The 20,344-nt window shown below is 52.0% G+C and overlaps 9 protein-coding genes across 9 annotated transcripts; 6 read left to right on the top strand and 3 right to left on the bottom strand.

The window, feature by feature from the left end:
• Nucleotides 1–345: 345 nt before the first annotated feature.
• Nucleotides 346–1,273, top strand: PG994_007946 (uncharacterized protein; the record flags this gene model as incomplete). The annotated part of the gene is made up of 2 exons (XM_066859355.1): nt 346–707; nt 778–1,273. The coding sequence occupies 2 exons, from the start codon at nt 346–348 to the stop codon at nt 1,271–1,273; spliced, it is 858 nt and encodes a 285-aa protein (XP_066714842.1).
• Nucleotides 1,274–3,887: 2,614 nt separating this feature from the next.
• Nucleotides 3,888–4,459, top strand: PG994_007945 (uncharacterized protein; the record flags this gene model as incomplete). Its single annotated transcript, XM_066859354.1, has 2 exons — nt 3,888–4,091; nt 4,196–4,459. Coding segments are annotated over 2 exons (468 nt in total), but the record flags the coding sequence as incomplete, so codon positions are not given.
• Nucleotides 4,460–5,424: 965 nt separating this feature from the next.
• PG994_007944 (ankyrin 2-3/unc44) lies at nt 5,425–6,409 on the bottom strand (the record flags this gene model as incomplete). Its single annotated transcript, XM_066859353.1, has 2 exons — nt 5,425–6,234; nt 6,332–6,409. The coding sequence occupies 2 exons, from the start codon at nt 6,407–6,409 to the stop codon at nt 5,425–5,427; spliced, it is 888 nt and encodes a 295-aa protein (XP_066714840.1).
• Nucleotides 6,410–6,460: 51 nt separating this feature from the next.
• Nucleotides 6,461–7,093, bottom strand: PG994_007943 (uncharacterized protein; the record flags this gene model as incomplete). The annotated part of the gene is made up of 1 exon (XM_066859352.1): nt 6,461–7,093. One exon carries the CDS (start codon nt 7,091–7,093, stop codon nt 6,461–6,463), a length of 633 nt encoding a protein of 210 aa, XP_066714839.1.
• Nucleotides 7,094–7,551: 458 nt separating this feature from the next.
• PG994_007942 (uncharacterized protein) lies at nt 7,552–10,511 on the bottom strand (the record flags this gene model as incomplete). The annotated part of the gene is made up of 7 exons (XM_066859351.1): nt 7,552–8,357; nt 8,408–8,429; nt 8,487–8,872; nt 8,924–10,107; nt 10,157–10,254; nt 10,306–10,359; nt 10,440–10,511. The coding sequence occupies 7 exons, from the start codon at nt 10,509–10,511 to the stop codon at nt 7,552–7,554; spliced, it is 2,622 nt and encodes an 873-aa protein (XP_066714838.1).
• Nucleotides 10,512–12,101: 1,590 nt separating this feature from the next.
• On the top strand, nt 12,102–13,042 carry PG994_007941 (S-adenosyl-L-methionine-dependent methyltransferase; the record flags this gene model as incomplete). Its single annotated transcript, XM_066859350.1, has 4 exons — nt 12,102–12,139; nt 12,431–12,512; nt 12,552–12,805; nt 12,886–13,042. Coding segments are annotated over 4 exons (531 nt in total), but the record flags the coding sequence as incomplete, so codon positions are not given.
• Nucleotides 13,043–13,886: 844 nt separating this feature from the next.
• PG994_007940 (uncharacterized protein) lies at nt 13,887–14,945 on the top strand (the record flags this gene model as incomplete). Its single annotated transcript, XM_066859349.1, has 3 exons — nt 13,887–14,053; nt 14,127–14,221; nt 14,242–14,945. 3 exons carry the CDS (start codon nt 13,887–13,889, stop codon nt 14,943–14,945), a joined length of 966 nt encoding a protein of 321 aa, XP_066714836.1.
• Nucleotides 14,946–15,807: 862 nt separating this feature from the next.
• On the top strand, nt 15,808–17,203 carry PG994_007939 (uncharacterized protein; the record flags this gene model as incomplete). Its single annotated transcript, XM_066859348.1, is given in 2 exon segments — nt 15,808–16,555; nt 16,569–17,203. The coding sequence occupies 2 exon segments, from the start codon at nt 15,808–15,810 to the stop codon at nt 17,201–17,203; spliced, it is 1,383 nt and encodes a 460-aa protein (XP_066714835.1).
• Nucleotides 17,204–18,046: 843 nt separating this feature from the next.
• PG994_007938 (uncharacterized protein) lies at nt 18,047–18,568 on the top strand (the record flags this gene model as incomplete). Its single annotated transcript, XM_066859347.1, has 1 exon — nt 18,047–18,568. The coding sequence occupies one exon, from the start codon at nt 18,047–18,049 to the stop codon at nt 18,566–18,568; it is 522 nt and encodes a 173-aa protein (XP_066714834.1).
• Between the last annotated feature and the right edge of the window lie 1,776 nt (nt 18,569–20,344).

Here is a 20,344-nt window from a genome sequence, read left to right as displayed (position 1 = left end):
TCCACACAGCCTGAACAACCTGAGAACCGAGGGACCCCAATTGATCAACAATCTTGCCCTTTCCTGTCCCCTAGTCTGGTCTCACTTGGTCTTGACCCTTCCTGGTGGGTTCCTTCTCCGCATGCTACCATTCCCTCCACACCAGATACATATCTGACTTATACGTATATTAACCTACCCCAGGTCCCTACTACTTCCAGAACGCCCTTACCCTTCCTTCTTTCTTCCTATTCTCACTTGGTAGAAAGACACAATCTCAGCTTTCTAGAAGACTATTTCGAAGGATCGTCTTCAGCTCCAGAAGCAGTTTTTTCTTCAAAAGGGCACAAGGAGGAACAAGTCACCATGGCGACCACGGAGCATACAGCCGACATTGAAAAGACCACCACTTCGGGGTCTGAGGCGCATCCGAACGGCGCCCAACCCAACCAGCGCTTCGACTACCACAACCCCATGGCGCACATCCACACGCGGGACAATGAGGGAAGACTCGCTGCCTTCGGTGGTGAGTTCCAGCCCGGTCTGTACCGCCCGGTGGAGAACCGCAAGTTCGCCAACCCAGCGCCTTTGGGTCTGTCCGCCTTCGCCCTGACTACGTTCGTCCTGTCGTTGATCAATGTGGGTGCTCGCGATGTCACGGAGCCCAATGTCATCATCTCCCTGGCGTTCGGCTACGGTGGTCTAGTGCAGCTGCTGGCCGGCATGTGGTAAGTTAACCAAACCCCATGTTGGGTCTTGTTATTTCTAGTAAACAATCAGTTGCTAATTGCGCCACAGGGAAATGGCCGTTGGTAACACATTTGGTGCTACTGCTCTGTCTTCGTACGGAGGATTCTGGATCTCGTTCGCCATCCTGCTCACACCGGGTTTCGCTTCCTTGTCACCATATACCGAAGATGGTATTTCGCCATCGCAAGAGCCCTCCGTGATCGGGTTCTTCCTGGCCGGCTGGTTCATCTTCACCACCATCCTGCTCCTCTGCACCCTACGATCGACCGTCATGTTCTTCGCTTTGTTCTTCACGCTCGACCTGGCCTTCTTGATGCTGTTCTGCCACTACCTAGCCACCGCGAACGGGGCCATGGAAGCTAGCAAGAACCTGCAGAAAGCCGGTGGTGTTTTCGGACTCCTGGCCGCCTTTGTCGCCTGGTACAATGCATTCGCTGGTATTGCCGATTCCAGCAACTCCTTCTTCCTCATTCCCGTCTTCCATTTCCCCTGGTCTGAGAAGGGCCGCCAGGCTCGTGGCAAGACTGCCCGGGAGACCGTTTAAAGTGCTTGTGCGATCTACAACCGAACTTTTGCACGTTTCTTCAACGAGATATATGCACATTTGCGCAGGGATAGTTTTGATTTTGAAGCATGAGCGTGCCTTCTGCCAATGACGATGGCGACGCTGGCATATTGGGCTGGCAAGGGTATATGGGAAAGATACGAAGATCAATATCTTGATGGAAGCGCAGTGATGATACCAGCGAACGGAGAAAATGGCAGGAAGGTCGTCATTTCCAAATAGCAACTGATAATCTAATCACTCTCGATTGGTCATGAGGTACCAATTGATGGAGTTTCATTCACACACTCACCCGCTCCCGTGTACACCTCGTCGCTCTTCACTTATTTGACGACACATCATGAACGACGAGATGCTTTCCAAGCAAGCGAGTCCAGCTCGACGACATATCGAGGATGTCCGGCATGCAGTGCCGGTTCAATAACCGCCCCTGGTCATTTTAGTTCGCTCCTATTTTCTGGGCGTGCTGGGCAGCGCTGTCAGGCCAAGTGCCTCGCACCTCATTGGAAATGAATGACACTACGGCGAGCCCGCACGTGAACATACCACTACCGTCCATCCGACGTGGCGCTCCTCGCCAATGCTTGGCTAGGCTGGTTTTAGGTCTTGCGCGCCATTCTTGGCTACCAAACAATTGTGCGGCGTACGTCGGCCAAGGGGGTCGGTCGGGTCTATCACAATTATTGAGGGACATGGGGGACACTTCTTGGAATTACGGTTCTCGGCCAACGGGGAGATGGCCTTCTGGAGAGGAGAAGAGGGATGGTGTGTAGTCACTGCTCGGCGGTACTGGCGTTGCATCGGCGGTGGGCTGCGCGCTAGGTCAAGCGGGATTACTATCTATTTACAGCGCCGTACCGTATCCAACCAACGTTTGATTTGTCCCTCTCAATGTCAGTGAACTGAATTGTTTGCCTCGGAACAGACTGAGCAAACAGCCCACCCCAAACAGCGCCAGACAGGTGGCCGGGGTCATGGCCAAATGACGGGACGTGCGGGCGGGAAAATCAATGGTGGCTCTCGGTGATTATGGCGGCCATATCTGAACTCTGAGCTCCAGAATGGAATGTTGGCTCCGGTACATGCTGCGGCGTTATACGGCGTTTGGGGCCGCTGCTGGAGCATCGGAACACTCCACCGCAACGTTATTTCATGGGAAATATATCCATTAATGCTGGGCATGTACTTTTTGTAGTCTCTGCAAATCGGGCAACACCATAGGTACTCTTGAAGTCTTCGGTCTGCCGAATAAAGGAGGTTACGATCCAGGGGTCTCCTGCCAACGTCTACTGGGACGGACACATCATCACTCGCTCAAGCATACACTCGGCGTAGCCAGAGCTCGCGAGCCATTCAGTTGGTTTGCCCTGGACTGCGCCACTACCATTCTCACACGTATGCGTGTTATAGTCATGGATTATTATAAACATGTTTACTTCCAGGAGAGTGTACAGATGCTGCAAGGAGAGAAAACGAATTGCAAGCGACAAGGAGTCCGGGCAATGCTGACTAGAGGATATGCCGATGACCACAGCCACAAAGCAGGCAATCACCAACAACAAAACGTTGTGCATGCCCGTGAGAGGTTTGAGGTTGAAAGAAGCAATTTTATTCTTAAGTAAGGAGGCATGTGGTCGGATGCCGGTCGGATGCCGGTCGGATGCCTGAGCTTATGCTCCCTGGTGTTCCCGGGACTTTGATGACCCGTCAAGCTCACATACATGCCCTTGGCATCTATCTATATATTTATATTCATAGGTGTATAATGGGATACACGGATTGGTACGCTGATCATGACAATATACTTCAACTCGTGGCAAAATCATAGGTAACCTAGGTTCGGTACCCGATGGCTACAACAACATTGGCAAGGTGCTAAATGCGTTTTGCTCTTTTCGTCTCAAGATAGATATAATACAGCTCCAGGGGGGCGTATAATTGTACTCAGGTCTACACAGCTTACCTAGGGCTTTTGAGGTAGATCGCACCTATATTCTTGACAAATATTTGCAAACGCAGCAGAGTGAAGAAGATGCGAGTCCCAGAACCTCTCACCCTGCACTTTAGAAATTGACAGCCTGATGACAACCAGCAGCCGGGGTAGATATCTGCGTAATGGTAGCTTGACTCAAGTCCAATTGCGTGCGTCCTAAAGTCTTAGGAATAGAAAATACGAGATCCTCCAACGTTTTCTTCCGAGGTGTATAAAGTATAGTTTTCAAAGCGAAGTGAGGTTGAATTCATGAATCGAGATGTTGCTCTGCCAGCTGTCACGCTCAGCTCCGCCAGCCGCCCAGAGCTTCAGCAAAGCCGTCTGGGATCTGCCCCGCAGAAATTCGGAAGCTTCAGCACGGTCAATTGAGCCGCGAGCGAATCGATACCCAAGCTGAAGCACCCCACCAACCACCAACAACAACTAGAACATCAACTAAAAGCAACCTTGACGTTCTTGGAATTCTGTTTCTTCATTCATAAACACCCGCTTCGAAACTACTTACTTGATCAGTCTCCGATCATACGTACCATACAAACCACCGACAATGGCCGACGTGGAAATGGACATTGACGACGCGGGCGCCGCCGCCGGCGGCAGCCCGCCCCCACCGCCGAGGCCAAGGTCGGCGACATGCAGACGCACTCGAAAGCGACGGCGGTGCGCTCCATCGAGGGCTGGATCATCATGGTGACCAACGTGCACGAGGAGGCCGACGAGGAGGCCGTCCACGACAAGTTCGGCGAGTACGGCGAGATTAAGAACCTGCACCTGAACCTCGACCGACGTAGTGGTTATGTCAAGGTTCGTCACGTCACATCCCTCCCCTCCACCACCCTAATTCTATTTTGTATTTTGGCGCAAATGAGAGCTGGACTAACTGGGGGTTTTCTTGCCTTTGATAATAGGGATATGCTCTCATCGAGTACACGACGCTCCAAGAAGCCCGCGCCGCCATCGACGGCTGCCACCAGACCAAGCTGCTCGACCAGACCATCTACGTCGACTTCGCGTTCGTTCGGCCGCCGCCGGGCAAGGGCGGTGCCCGAGGAGGACGGCAGTCGCACCGCGGTCGCGGCCGCAGCCGAAGCCGGAGTCCCGACCAAGGCAAGGGGGATGAGGCGGAGGCGCCAGCGCCGGCGGCTGCTGATGGCGAGCCGGCTCAGTCATGAGGAAGGAACTGAGGAATGGGTGAAGAAAACGAGAAAGCGCGAACCAGGAGAAACCGACGGGGTTTTGCCAGTATATGATTCTCCTTCTTGGAAAACAGCGAATTATCCAGTTTCAGGCTCAGGGTTTCTCACATAGCGCAGTAGCTAGGGCGACCAGAAAACCCCAGGGAAGAAGATACGTGAACCAAAGGAGGGTCGGTTACGTTGATTACTGGTGTTCGCCGACGTGTCGCTTCAATGAAGAAGATATGTCGGCATGCGAGATATGGTTATCAAGGTGAGCAAAACAGCTAGGATGCGGGTACAAATTATATCCATACTAACTGTCGAATAGGCCAGAGATTGCCGAAGAACAATACATATATATTCACACAATTTGATTACCGTGATTGCTCCCAACCATCGTGAACGCCTTCCGAAGCACAAGCTCCATACCAATGCTTTACCATAAGAGCTTCAAGAACAGGACCTCGAAGCAAGGCAATCTTGCCTGTTCAGTATGCCTTCTATATACCTTGCATACTATCCATCGCTTGTACATCTCTACTCATCCCTGCAAGATCTTGTTTCTCAGTCATGGCAATATGTGACATGGAAGGAAATAACAAAAGCGATTACCACAACCCAACAAAAAGAACAAAAACATACAACACCGAGGATTCCCAGGTCGTCACCGACCCTAGTACTATCAGCACCGCCGCACGGATTATAGACACGGCTATGTACCTAGGTAGGTACTTACTTGCAGATGATCGCCGTCCAAATGGGGTCGCAGTGTGCCTGCCGCGGGGCCGAAGTAAAGGCACTAGGGGAGGGCCAGCCAAGACGGAAACTAAAGTAGGAAGATGTATGCATTCGCCTCTTAGTAATTTGTATATAGGCTTTGTACACATAACGCAAGACTATGGAGTTAGGTCTGCTGAATCTGATGGAGGGAAAACTCAGTCAGTCCTTACTTAGTAGTTCTATCGCCTTCTGGGTAAATGTTTCCTTGGCCATAGTCTCAGCCATTTCCAGGGGAGTTTGACCTGCGCCACATGCCACCAATGCAGACCCTTTGCAAGCTCGTGAAGTGCAGTATTCAATCCGGTCTGAACAGCGTCATCTTCATCCAAACTCAGTCCGTAAAAGTTCGCGGCGGACATCTCTCCGCCGGTCCTGCTCTTGGCGTTCACATTTACCTTGACCTTCTCTACAAGCAAGCGGATAACCTCCATATTAGGCAACTCTCTGCGGGCGGCGACGAGGAAAATCGGATCAGCTGAAGTGCTTGAGGTCTCGCCACTATCAATAGAGGCTATCTTCGAGCCGTACTCGGAGCCGATCAAAATCTCCAACAAGCGTGCGAACCCATGCTGAGCCAAAAGCCGTGCAACGCTGCCAAACTCGATTTCATCCAGCCTGTAAAATGGCCCGTCGTTTCCGAGAACCCGTTCAAGGACACCATATTTCCTTTGACGTAACAGGTACTCGGCAACAGCCACGCCGATATGGTCTTGCTTTTGGTGGAATGGACTAATGAAATGGGCTTCCATAAGTTCACCCTGACAACAGCGGAGACATTCGACAACTTCCTCGTCAGTGGGCGTGACTTGCGTTTGGCTAGGACCGACACGATGCTGGAGGTTCCGGAAGACGTCTTCACTATATCCAAGGCTTTTGGAGTTGCAACACTCGATGCATCTACCAATCCGACCTCTGAGGAATTGGTTACTAATTCCGCGCTTGCGCAGAGAATCCAACAGGATATCGGTGACTATATGGAAGTTGGTGGTCTGTTGCGATGAGTTGATACAGAAGATTTCAGTCGGATGGGGATTATTCCCGTAGGTCTTCCGCATGTACCTAATTCAGGATCCTTCCAGGGGCAACCCATGGTCGTAGCGGATCGTGGATCTTGAACCCCCCGACAGCGTTCGCCGCCCAGTCACCGGGGATGGCTGTGTACATGAGTGCCTCGGAATCAAAGGAATCAGGCTTTCGGTAATCGGACCACAGCGTCTATTCCTCTTCGAATTCTGTGCACGCCTCCAGCGGTGTCATGCCCTGTTCATCCTGCGCCGTTGGGGCCGCACCTGCGGCCAGCAAAAGTCCCACCGTCTCGCTCCGGCCGGAGCGGCAAGCGTAGTGCAACGGCGCACGCCCAAGGTCATCTCTTGCGTCGACGTGTTGTGAGATAATCCCTGCCTTGGCTAGTGCTTCTAGTAATATGCCGGTAATGTTGCTCTGTCGCGCACGGGCTGCCAGATGCAGCGGCGTCAAGCCTTCGGACGTGGCGCCCGCCGGATCGGCACCCGCAGCGAGAAGCCCCTGGACCAGGTACTCGGACATCATGGAGGCCAGATGCAGCGGCCTGATGGTGTTCTTATCGCACGCATCGACATCCTTGGTTCGCTCCATGATCCATTTCCCCTGCTCGCTAAGGTAGGTCGGCAGCTCGGGGTCATAGTATCCGACGCTGCAGACTGTGTGTAGAGGCAGCCGACCGGCGGAATTGGGCTGGTTTACATCCACGCCCGCTTGCAAGAGCTCCTCAAGTTGCGCGATAGTGCTGCCGCCAACGGCAGCTTCGTGAAGGGCCGTGTTTCCTGCCTGGTCAGCTTTGGAAAGGGTGGCTTTTGCGGAATTGGGCATGGTGCAATAGCGGGTGGTTAAGAAGTTGCGCGTGACTTGGAGGTGGATGGCAGGTGTTCTTCAGTTGCCGCAAACTGGAACGGTTGCCCGAACTGGAGGGGCACGGAGGAGGAGGGCGAGAGGGAAACGCGCCATACTTTGGATTCACCGTCACAATTGTACATGATCACACCGCCGGGAACACGCTTTCACATGTATGATGGTAATGGGAAGAGGAGTGTAAGATTGATTAGGTGGTTAATGTGGTTTTGTATCGAACAGCCTAGATGCAGGGGAACAGGAATTAAATAACAAGACAAGCAACTACCAAGCAATAGCCAAGCAATCTCCCACCCCGTGTTGGTGCAACCACACCTACTGGCCAGGCACAGACCTGTCGAACTAACACTGTACGCGGTGGATATACCATGACCCCTCGCAGTATAATCGCTGTGTCTGCAATAGGACATGCCCATGTCCTAGTACCCTACTTTCTCTTTCCATATGGGCACCTCGTGCACATCATCCACGCTCCATCTGACTCTACCCTTATCATCTAGCCATGCGCCCTGATCCGTCGCTTTCAGGCTCTTCCCTTCGCTCTCCCTGATCTCGTTCTCGGTAGCCCCTATGTGGTCCTTCGCGAGCCAGATCAAGGGGGTCGGGCTGGTCAGCGCAGGGTTGAGATAGGCCTTCCGGAGGTCTTCTTCGCTATACTCCGGGGGTGCACTGCTCGTGGTGCCGTTGGAGGACTCGTCATCTGCAAGCCAGTGTTTCAGGGCCTGGTACGACGTCGAGATGCGCGGCTCGAAAAATCGAGCGAGGGGGTTGACGACGTGCTGAGCTACCTGGGGCGACACGTGGGCACGCTCGCCGAGCCGTTGGATGTGTGATTGGGCGTGACCTTCTTCTGCAGACGAGAGGAGCGGAGTGGTCTCGTCATTGCCATTGGGGTCGCTGGCGAGATCGGCTGGCAGATAGTTCTCGAGCGGCGCGAGGTACTTGTTCATAAGCGCGTTGTAGGTGATGGTGGCAATGAAAAGAACCGCCAGAAGAACCGAGGGGCCTGTGGCTTTCCTCAAGCCGAAGATACCAATGAGGGCGAGCTCCGCTATGTACACGCCTGTTAAGAGATGTTGGAGGGCCAGGGTATAAGCCTGTCCCTTTGTGTCGACCTTGGGTTGAATCACGAAAATAAGGTTGTAGCGGTAAGAGAAATAATAGAGTGATAGGCCGATTGCGGCAAACCCCATAACCAGAGGAGAGATACAGGAATATGCGATCGCTGAGAGCCGTTAGTAGATGCCTGAGAACATGAGGAGCATGACAACCCACCAATAATAGCGAAGTTGGCAAACTACAGACATGCGATTAGCTGAGTTCATGCGGACAAATGATGTATATAACAGCCTACCTTCGGAAACACTTTACCCCAAGCGATGCCCTTCATACTCGTGAAGCGAGTAAACTTCTGCCTGGGTGTCTTGTCAAAAAGCCGGTCATATAACAGATAAGTTAGGAGATCCGAGTAGTTGAGCAAGTTATCGGCAGCCGATGTTGTGCCCTGGATAATGAAGTATGTCAAGTAGAAATTGGACGACTTTGGGAGTTCCCGCGCCAGCAATGTCGGAACAGACGTCGGATCCTTCAGCTTATCGAGCAGCTGTGAGGCCACCGTAGCGGCGCCAGAGAAAACGGCAGTTACAAGGAACACCTGGGTAACTTGAAAGATGTAGAACCATTTCTGCACCTTAAGCTCATTGGCAGTGATTGTTGGCGCACCAAAAGATTTGAAGATGTCTGGACTTTGTTAGGTTGCTTCTGCCATATCTGAGTCTTTATACAACTTACATCGGAAAATGTTGGGCACGTATTTACTGAGCGCACTCGTAACCAACGGCGGTAAGAGACCGGATAACAGTCCAATTGCAGGTTTGGGGAGTCTTTTCAGGAAGCCGAGCCACTCAACGTTTTCTGCAAGATAGCCAATGTTGGATACAAGACCAACAAATCCGCTGGGAATCGACCAGAAGACGATAGTGGTGATCACAATAGCAAGAGCAAGACCCTCTTGGGAAGCTCGACGGGCTGGTGGGATGGTAAGGTTCTTCCAGATGACCTCGTTCGGCGGAATGTCCGTATGCCTCGGGGTTAGCGCCAGAAGGTTGGCAGAGGCTACTTGCTGACATGCTCGCTGGGCATCAGCTTGCGTCTTGAATTCGACGAACACCGCTGCAGCTCCCTGTGGGTGGCCTATCTCGTTCGCGTTTCTTGCCTCTTCAATATCTGACTCTGTCTCCTTAACTTGCTCCCGGAGCCATCGTATGCTGTCGACTTTCTTGCCGGATTTGAGAAGTCGTTTTGGACGGACCGTGGCCTTTACTCCATCAGACAACTCATTGTAGCTGACCGTCTCCGTCCCATTGTGCTTGGCGGCGTTCCGTCCCTTCTTATCGGCGTTGCGGATCAATGTCATTTCAGCACTTTCAAGTTGCTCAACTTTGGAATTTCTAGCCGCTACCAGGCTCTCCAGCGTCTCGTTCTTGGTTGCAGGCCAGATTCGCACTGCCGCATCACCAAAGAATCGGTGCATGTTGGAGTCCTCCAGCGCGTCTCGTGGTGCCGACAGATATAAGACAGTGCGCGAGGAAAGCCTGTTGGCATTTGATTTAGACAGAGTCCAGGCTTGTCGCAATCCTACCAGCCAGAGTCGCTCGCGGGCGACAGTGAACATGACGAAGCCGAAGAAGACCCAGGCCACCAGGGCGTGCGCATACAGCCGCTTCTTGTCCCTGACGTTCCCAATACCGATACTGTCCAATTGCGTGGAAGATCCGCCACCGGTAGCATTAACGGGCATCAAGATTGGCCATGTCAAGGCGCAGCCGACAAGACAAATGAAGATGACGGTGCGCAGGAAACGCAGAAAGAGGTACGAGTCCAGCGACTGGTGGTAGAGTACGAACTTGTCTGGCACGTCCCACATCGTGTGAACCCAGTCGAACCAAGCACCGCTGGGGGCGGGAGTGCGGCTCCTTCGATATATTAGCAATCGTTCATGATTATATCTGGGGAGAGACAGACTTCTCTGGTATGGTGCCCATAAATGTGCGTGGCATATAGATGTTGCGATACCGATGCCGAATCATGACGAATATAGCAATGAAGAACAGCCCCGTCACCTGAAGCCATCAGCAGATAATCTCGCGTCATCTCACCGAGAGTGAACTCACCCAAGTAGGCACGAAGGCTGAGACTACGGCTGCTAGCGACGCAGAGCCCTTTGGCTACATATTGAATGCAATATCAGCGTCTCTGAACTCCATGTAGCAGGGGCGTCGTTTGCTGTAACATGATGATTGCTAACCTTCTTCTCCATCATGCTGAAGCTGCTCTCAGCCAAAGCCTCCGCAGGGTCAGGTATGCTGTAGGACCCCATAATGGCTTGTTTGACCATAAACCAGCTTCGACTGCGACGAAGACGGCGGCGTTGGATATGGTTTGTTGCTGTTGAATGGAGTGTGTTGTCGCATTGGGAGCAGGCATGTAAATGTGTTGGTGGTGGTATGAGCTTGGTTGCCTAATGACGTAACTTGGCTTGTTTCAATTGTTACCAACCTCCACTCAACTGTATCACCCGCGAGGCATGTAAAACATGCTAATAATCATACAGCGGGTAGAATGAGTTGAGTATTACTGTCTCGAATCACTCGATATCCTTTTGTTCGGTCTGAATCGTTGGATGCTATTATACGATACGTTCTGTTGATGTACCGAGCTTTCTGAGGCCATAAGCTCTATTTCAAGTGGTATCAAGCAACAACTGTGTGCTATGCCCACCTGGAAGACAGGGTCTCTGATTATATATCGAGTCGGTTTGACGTGTTTGTCGGAGGCACTCCCCGCTGGTTTCTTTGAGGATGGGCACCGCAAGAGTTAATCGCCCCCGTTCAGGGTATTCTTCTATTCGGGAACCTGATCGCGACTAGACACCAAGTCACCCGTACGCTACGCGATATCCCACGTAACCGGAATACCCGTCGATGTGTTGACCTACCAGGAAGGACATGAGTGACCTTCACGTGGGTTCTCTTCTAGTTGAGGGCTCTAAGCTACCATGACGAAAGCTGTGATTGGTACCTGATCAGATATTCTGATCTGGCTCCTGGACAGAGCGATGAATGTTCGATTCTCATGTTGGTTAAGTGACAGTTCCATCGATGTTTTCTTTGTAGGTCACGACTGTAGGCCCTCTTACTGTTCAGCTAGAGTGGTCGGAGGCTTTCATGGCTTGAAATATGGGTCTCGATGGACATGAACAGTCAGAATCTTATGATTGGCTGTTCAGGAATCCTTCGGACGAGAGTCACGAGACGAACCAGTCCGACGGTACTCAATGGCACGTACGTGTATCGCGACATTACCATACCCCGCAGACATCTTCACAAAACGCATTGTAGTGGCCCTGTACTACAACTGCCAAGCCGGTCCACGACATACAACTTCTTCGCGGCATCGAAACGTTGGAAATGGATGAGGAACGGGGGCATTACGGGGTGGAGGACGGCGGCCCCCTGCAGATTGGCCTTGCGGCCCAGCACAGCTTGTCTCCTGCTGCGTCAACCTTTTCAAATCGTTCACCAAGGTTCGTGTGAGGGATGGCTTAAAGCAAGGCTTCGGTCGCCGTGTTGACTGACATCGCAAGTGGTTATACCAACCCCGACCCCAATACGATTGAGGAGGACGGCAGAGGTTGGAATGGATATAGGCCGGAAAGTATGTATTGACTCACCCCCCACATATGGACTTCTGAAGCTCATGGAAGGTATAGAGTACTGGCTGCCCAATGATGGCGTGAGTGAACTTCCCATGGAACTTACGTCAGGACGGTTTCTAACGTAATGGGGACAGGCTGAGCAGGACCGACTTGGTAACGAAACCACTGCTTATTATTTTGGCTAGAGGAAACTGCCTCATTCCGCTAACATCCCATCCCATAGACCTACAGCATGAACTATGGCTCCTTTTGATGGAGAAGGAGCTGTCGTGGGCACCCATTGAGACTGAGTCCACGAGAGTGCTTGACGTTGGAACAGGCACAGGGATATGGGCATGCGACTATGCGGAGGCCCACCCTACGGCAGAGGTGGTAGGAACTGACCTGAGCTTGATCCAGCCTACCTATGCGCCGCAAAACTGCCACTTCGTCCGCGAGGATGTCGAGGAGGAATGGGTGCACGATTCGCCTTTTGATTATATACATGCTCGTATGATGTAAGTGGGAAAGCAGCGCCAACTCTTGGATAACTATGCTGGTAGACAACAAGCATGTCTGACTGACTGGCCTATGGCTTCTAGGACGATATGCTTTAAAGATCCAGCGGCGATGATACGCAAGATCTATGATAATCTCCAGCCTGGTGGATGGGCGGAATATCAGGTGAGTCGGTCAAGAAACAGAAAGGAAACTCCCTTTCAGTCAACTCGCTGGCAGACAAGAGCTCACATATCTGGTTACTTGCCCGTCTCAGGAAATCGGCGCTGGTCAAATCGCTGCAGATGCCGAGAGCGAGGAGCTCATACAGATCAACCCATTCAGCTTGCGAGAACACATGCATCGGGCCGTCCAGGGGCAGCTAACCTAGGACGTAACGTCGATGTAGCCCCCCGGTTGAAAGACTGGATGGTCGAAGCAGGTTTCGTGGATGTCACTGCACACCAAATCCTGGGGCCGTAAGTGATCCCTCCGTCTCTCCTCCCCCATCAATGAACAACCTGGAGCATCATGCTTCAAGCACTGACGAAAAACTCAGGGTTAATGCATGGTCTAGTGATCCTGTAGATCACCAAATCGGCTTGTTCATTACGCAAGATGTGATCGAGGTGGTACAATCATCCTCCAAGTTCTATAAGGCTTACGGGATGACCGACGAGGAGATAAGCAAGTTCGTGGAAGGTTGCTGTCGGCATGTGAGAAGCACTAGGTGTCGATCTTACATACCGTGGTAAGCACTCTAGACCGCCCAAGCCAAGCCAGAACAAGCAGCTAACGAAGGTCGCTTTCTCAAGGTATGTGGTCTATGGTAGAAAGCCCTGTCTAGGAGAGATGTCGAAATCCACGAAGCCGACCTAACAGGACATACCAATGCCACCCGAGGCATGGAAAGAAAGCTGCAATAGAAGAAGGACCTCAGTTGTTCCATAATGTTGTTATCTGCCCTGAGCAGGCCGTCAGAGAAGTAATGTTCTTTCGCTTTCTCAAGTATTATGTGTTCATCTCTCAGTCCGTCCTGGATGTCATGATTGCCTTGTTGCGGTGTGCTGGTATTTCCTGTCATCTCAAGTTTACGAGATATGTACACCTCCCAAGATCTTCTGCCAAGTTGAAAAAGGGGCTTCAACAACGCAACACCTGACAGGAATTCCGCCACGATGGATACCGGTAACAGAATAGATAGATAGCAACATCTAAGAGTCTGGTATCCTTATGTAGAAAGAGGCATACTTAAGTAAATTATGTACTTAAGTATCCAGGGAGAGGACTCAGGGGAGAGCAACATGAACATATCGTGGATGACCCCGCAATTGAGCTAACCTTAGTGGCCTCCCGTGGAGGGGCAGAGCCACAGAGGGGTACTGGGTATCCCTGCATTGCGCTCTAAGCTCCATAACTCGGCTCAGGTGAACTGACGCAATCATTCTATGTTCCTCCAGGACACTTCCCATGAGCTCTTGAACTTGCAACTTCAACTGAGCGTTTTGAACTTGAGTGATAGAGATAATTGTCCACCATACGCACCTCGAGCAAGATAAGATGTCTGGCCAACAAGTGGGCACCCGTAAAGGCAGCCATGCCCACAGCTGGTATGAAGGCGAGCCCGACCAGTTATCGTCTACTCTCGACGAGTTCCTGGCCGACGTGCCCAACGACATCGAGGGTAAACCACTGCCCATAAAAGGCGCCAGAACCATCATTGCACCGTATGCTCATCTACATACTAGCCACATCAAGGTAATGATATCCTACTGACCATCGTAACTACTTTACATATAGGCATGCTGGTTACAGCTACTCCGGGCCTTGTGCCGCCTGGGCCTACAAGTCCCTCGACCTTAGCAACGCCAAGCGCGTCTTCATCCTGGGCCCCCGCACACATACTACCTCCCAGGCTGCGCTCTCACCACCTACGCCAAATATGCCACGCCCTTCGGCAGCCTCACCGTCGACACCGCTGTGATCCAGCAGCTGCGATCCACGGGGCAGTTCCGCGACATCGACCGACAATGCGACGTCGACGAGCACTCGCTGGAGATGCACCTGCCCTTCCTCTACAAGCGGCTTACGCAGACCTTCGCGTCGGAGGCCGAGTACCCCACCATCGTGCCCATCTTGGTCGGCGACAACAAGGGCCCCGAGGAGAAGGCGTTCGGCGCCCTGCTCGCGCCCTACCTCCGGGACCCCGACAACGTCTTCATCGTGAGCTCCGACTTCTGCCACTGGGGCAGCCGCTTCAGCTACACCAAGTACGCGCCCGAGAACAAGATCGAGAACCTGCAGAGCGTAACGCGCAGCATGGGGGCCGTCACCAACCCGCCGATCCACGAGAGCATCAAGCTGTTGGACCAGCTGGCCATGGACGCGGTCGAGTCCGGGAAGCACGATGATTTCGTGGATAACCTCGCGCGCACCAAGAACACGGTCTGCGGCCGGCACCCCATTGGTGTCACCATGGCGGCGCTCGAGGTCCTGGCTAAGGATCACGCCGAGCCGGGCAAGCATAAGTTCAAGTTTGTGCAGTACCAGCGCAGCGGACTGGTCGAGTCTGCCAACGACTCCAGCGTGAGCTACGCATCTGCCTATGCGATCGTTTAGGATCTCGAAACGGTCATCAGCATCACTTGAGAGGGGAGTTATTTGTTGCTTATGTATGTATCCCATGCGACAAAGGATTAATGAAGTCATGAACTGCCAATAGATGTCTTGGCCCACCCGGCTGTCTCGGCCACTCAGTCTCAACATGAAGTGGATATCAGGGATGTGACAGACAACCATAACTGAACAGATCAAGCACCTAGTTTATTGATCGGACTGAATCTGTGTCCTTAACAGCATGGACCTCGAGGCATAGATCGTAGCATGCTCGCTCATGTCTCCTCGGATACATCTCTTGTCTCTCTTGTCTAACACCGTTGTTAGCGGTAAACATTTGATCCAATCAATCAATGTGCTGCCGCAGAACAGTGAGTATTACAAGTCACCAAAAACGATCAATCGTTCATATACGACCATATCTTGCTGAATACTAAGGATCTCATCCGCTCTCCTATATATAAGCAGCACAGAAGTGTCTTACTAATAAGAGAACGGAATTTGGACGGTAGAGGGGCTGCCCCTTGCATCGTACCACCCCCGTGGCCCACCTCCGCTCGGAGAGACATACATAATTGCCTGCTAAAGTCACAATAGTATCCCATACCAAACTTCCGCCAACTGTGCCTTTTATTCTTATTTTTTTCAATTTCCCTTTTTCCCATACTTCTCACCACACCACGATGAATGAGGGGGTTGGAAATTTGCCGGATTGCTTTGCCGCAATCAAGGGGAGGGTCCCACAAGACACCGACAGCCTAGTAGCCAGGTCTTCCCTTATTCGTGGCATTCGACTACACTACAACTTTGCTACCAGTAGGGCCGTCACCGAGCTGTGCGACGTGGATGCCCAGCTCGCCTGATCATGAGCAATCAAGTGCCCGAGCAAATGGCCGAAGAGGAGCGCCCATACTGCATCTGGCACCCCGACCTGGCTTCGGAAGATACGTATCGCCAGCTTGTCAGGCGATATCCGGAGATGCGGTACCAAGCTGGCCGTGCCTCGGCCGCGGCTGGGTACCATAGGCTCTACCTCGAGTTGGACCTGCTTCCCAACGTCTCCATCGCCGAAGAGGCCAGAGAGGGCGCGACCGAAGGCGGACGTCTCATCTACCAACACATACTGAGCTATCCTTGTCGTTACTCTGTCATGGATGATCGAGAACGGTCCATCGAGCTGGACAAGCCCCATTGCCCAGCGTTCCTGAACGGGGACACACAAGTCCGGTGGTACGTTGAGTCCCGCGTACAGACACCCGAAGATCTCATCGGGTTGAATACCATCGAAGAGGACTCCAGAATCAATGACAGCGAGTTTCGCCACCCTGAACTAAACCGGTCCTTGCATCAAGAGGAAGTTCGGCTTCTATACGAACCGCTACCTCTGGATCTTCCCACTATGAAGAAAAGCTGGCTTATCGAGATGGCAGCCCATGATGGCAATGTCGACCGCTATGCACGGCTAAGTCACCCGCTTGTTCCCATGGGCTATGTCGAGTTGCTCAGCGCCATCCGAGGCATCTATCACCACACCATGTTCGCTCGATGGTGGGCCGACCAGATCATGCGTAACACACCTCGGGCCCAAACTACAGATAAGAGGATACCTGAAGGTATTACGGAAAGGCCACAAATGGACCTACTTGGACTGGATAAAGCAGGTCATCATGGCACGCCGCGTCATGGTGAACGCCTTCGAGGATAAAGAGATCGAAGAGATCGAAGCGCGCGGCTGGCCGGAGGGCGTACCTTGTCTAGATTTCCTCTGGTGGCCGCACCGCCCGCACGAAGCAATACTCTCGCTGCTGGCAGATAATGATGAAGATATGCAAGAGACCGCCGCCATTGCCGCCGTTATGTGTGATTACAAGGATCTATACATGAAATTGAAGCCGCGGGTGGGAGGAACGGCCATTTACCGGCTTTTGGCAGCTGGCTATGTATCGTCGAACCCGTTCTATCGCGAGGACTTGGAGAAGCAGGGAGAGAGACTGGGTGGGATGGTGGAGGATCCTGAGTATTGGGTACCTGACTATGAGCCTGCAGACCTTCCAGATGGCTCTGGACCGGTGGAAGATGGTCTCCATCTTGGGACCGGCCCGTACTACGGTGGCCAAGCGGCCCAGAGCCACAAGGCCGAGCACGCTGTGTTCAGGAGCATGGGGTTGGATTTCAACCCTCGGTCGGATGCCGAGGAGGCCACGCTCGAGGATGGTGGACACATGTCTACCCGGGAAGAAGGCAAAGAGGGCGTTGACTGAGTGGGACGATCAGGGTCCAGACCAAATATTCGTAAAATTCTCGCATCAGCAAGCACAAAGTCATTTTACATGCCGGCACTCGGCACGGCCGCCGGTGGATCACCCTGTACGCCACGGGGGACTGGTCGCTTTGAACTTGCTATGGCTGAAGTGATGCACTTATTATATAAGGGCGTTGAAAGCACACAGGGGTCATGTGAATGCAGTCGAGCGAACGTGGCAGCGTAGCGTATTGCATTTCAAAATTCGGTCACTGTAGCGAGTTGGGGATAGATGAATGGGAAGCGCGTTCTGGGCATAGAAAAAATTCTAGGCTGCCGAAAGTGACCATCAATTAAGCGATGTGGTGAGAGCGAGCCATCAAAAGGCTGGAGTTATTTTTATCAGGCTTCTGGTTCGAAGCTGCTCAAGAGTAATAGCAGCACCTACGAAGAGAAGGTATAAGTAGAAACCGTGGGAAAATCTGGGAACCGTAAATGGCACGATAGGGTGCTTCGGTGCTAAGCAACGTTCTGGTCCGTCTTGTTTTAAATCGGCGTTTTTTATATAAGAAGCATCTAACGTACACAATCTCCGTTTGTCCTGTGAATCGGTTCTAAAGCAGGAACAGCGATGTCTTGACTGGCTTTGATGGACTGACCGTATGTAGCTATGAGACCCGAAAATATTGAAGGGTTTCGGGTAGATACTGGTTGGAGCTCTCGGTGGGAAGTGGGGCGGTTTTCTCTGTCCAGCAACCTCACTTGGCACGAACATCCTCCAGAGAATACTCACGACCTAGCAATCTCCTACACATACACTACCTATCTACACAACAGCGGCTAATTGGACTTGCCATTTCCCATGAGTCCGTCTGATCGCGTACACAGTACCGTTGACGAACAGTCTTCACTACTCCATCAGCACCAACGCGAAGGCCCCGAGGTCCTTCCCTCCTCGTCCTCCCCCACCACCACCACTATCACCCCAGCAGCCGCAGCGACGACCATGTCCATCCTCGCCACCCTGGCCGCCGTCTCGGGCGCGACGGGCGTGGCCCTGGGCGCCTTCGGGGCGCACGGCCTCAAGAAGCGCATCAGCGACCCGGCGCGCCTGCAGAGCTGGGGCACCGCGGCCCAGTACCAGCTGATCCACAGCGTCGCGACGCTCGTGGCGGCCAACACGATGGGCCACACGCGCGCGGGCCGCTGGGGCGCGGGCCTGTTCCTCGCCGGCATCTCCATGTTCTCCGGCAGCATCTACCTGCTCACGCTGGACCCGGCCCGCTTCGGCAAGACGATGGGGCCCGTCACGCCGCTCGGCGGGCTCTGCTTCATTGCGGGGTGGACGGTGTTGGCGGTGGGGACTCGGGGGAGACTTCGATGAGAGAGGAGGAGAGAAGGAAAAGGGGGGTTGGGGATGGTGACGGAAGGACTGGACTGGGGTGGACTACGTGAAGGATGGAGGATTAGGTTTTGGCGGGTTTGTGCTGTGAGTTGGGACGTGGCTATGGAAAAGTCAAAGTCTTTGGGTGTGTAGGATGCGAATGGATGACTGAAGCACGCTGAATGGTGTATCCTCTACGATATGTAGAGCGCACCATGTGGAAGCCTCCCTCCACAGATGACATCCATACCTATTCAAATAGAAAATTTACCCAATGTTCCCCTGGCCTTGCGACGTTTGCAAAATGGCCATGTATATTGTCAACGGTCAAATATATAGGTTCGCGGATTCGGGTTTTCCGGGCAAAGCGTGACTTCGGCCGAGCACATCCGCCAAAACCATCCACCAATCAACCACGAGCATTATAGTACAGACGAACCCCGTTGCACAAGAAAGCCAAATCCAACATTATGAGAATCAAATATATGCTTGTCGGCTTAGACGGAGCAACCCCCGCAGCCTCGCCACAACTCTGGAATTCAGAGGGATCAAAAACTCTAATACTTTCTGTGGTTGCTTTGGCCACACATGGAAAGTAGTTGAGCGTTACTTCCAAACTAGTCTGTTTCTCCATTTACGGGTTTCGGAAAGCCCACGAAAGGTAGATGATCTGCGGTCAGCTCCCAGTGCAATGGCTCTTGGCTACTCTCCCGAGTCTTGACGGTCCTTCGAGTGATACTCTTTGGGTAGACCAAAGGTCTCCCAGCAAATCAAATCATGTCCTTAGCCATACTTGGCGGCATCATATTGCATACAGTAGAGCGCCTGTCACCTGTTCGCCAATAACTGCATGCTGGAAGGCAGTCAGTCCGATCCAATGCTCGATTGGTGCCCTCAGCACGTCAAGTCGGGAAGAAAGAGATCTACAGACAAGCCTGGCTGATCTTAGATCCGACTACTGCTGCGCAGCCTCAATTGCACGGGTTAGCCTTGCCACAACCTCATGCAAAAGACCAGGCGTGAGACGTAGACGAGGTTCCATTTGTGTCGTCCCAATCATGCGAGGTCGACCAGCGACCTTAGGTTTACCCCCACACTGTCAACCGGGGTCTACCCGCGTGCCGCAACTTTGTGATCACGGCATGTAAGTAAGTAGGTATCTGGCAGCCATGGAGTTGATGGGGCCATCACAAATATATACATACGTTGTTGTTTGTTATTTGGTTGGTCAGTGAGAGAAGCGGTAGAAACGATGGCAGACACGATATACTGAAATGGTAGCGTACTGCCGTATTTGCGGCCATTTATCTAATTTCATTTTAAAGTAAAGGATTTGAATACCCTGCACCACCCCTATAAAGATTTATTTACCCTATCGTTTTTTTGCCGGATTTTAACGCTTTAGCCACCACCCTTCTCGTTAAAAAAGTAGGTAACTTATTTAAAAATAGTTTAATTTAAAAGATTAATTATATTTATTAATTATAATAACTTTATTATTATTATTTTAAGTTTTAATTAATAGCTTCGAGGTTTTTAATTTTAATATTATAACTTTTTATAACGAACGCTATCTAGGTTTTAAAAGAAACCTAGTAAGATGTACTAGGGTTTATATTAATAATACGAGAGAGTATTCGAACGTGCGATAGAAGTCGCTTTTATCGATATAATAGGTAATAGTTTATAAGAACGAAGGTAACTAAGGTGCGTAGGTTTAAGGGTATTTATAATAGTTTTATTAAAGCTGTTTATTTTATTAATAAATTAAAATTA

This window comes from Apiospora phragmitis (genome assembly GCF_038363925.1).
Source record: "Apiospora phragmitis strain CBS 135458 chromosome Unknown utg000007l:2111988.0-4706623.0:1.0-2598199.0, whole genome shotgun sequence".
Taxonomy (NCBI): Eukaryota; Fungi; Ascomycota; class Sordariomycetes; order Amphisphaeriales; family Apiosporaceae; genus Apiospora; species Apiospora phragmitis.
The sequence above is the reverse complement of the archived record's forward strand: the minus strand, read 5'-3'. Positions and strand labels throughout refer to the sequence as shown.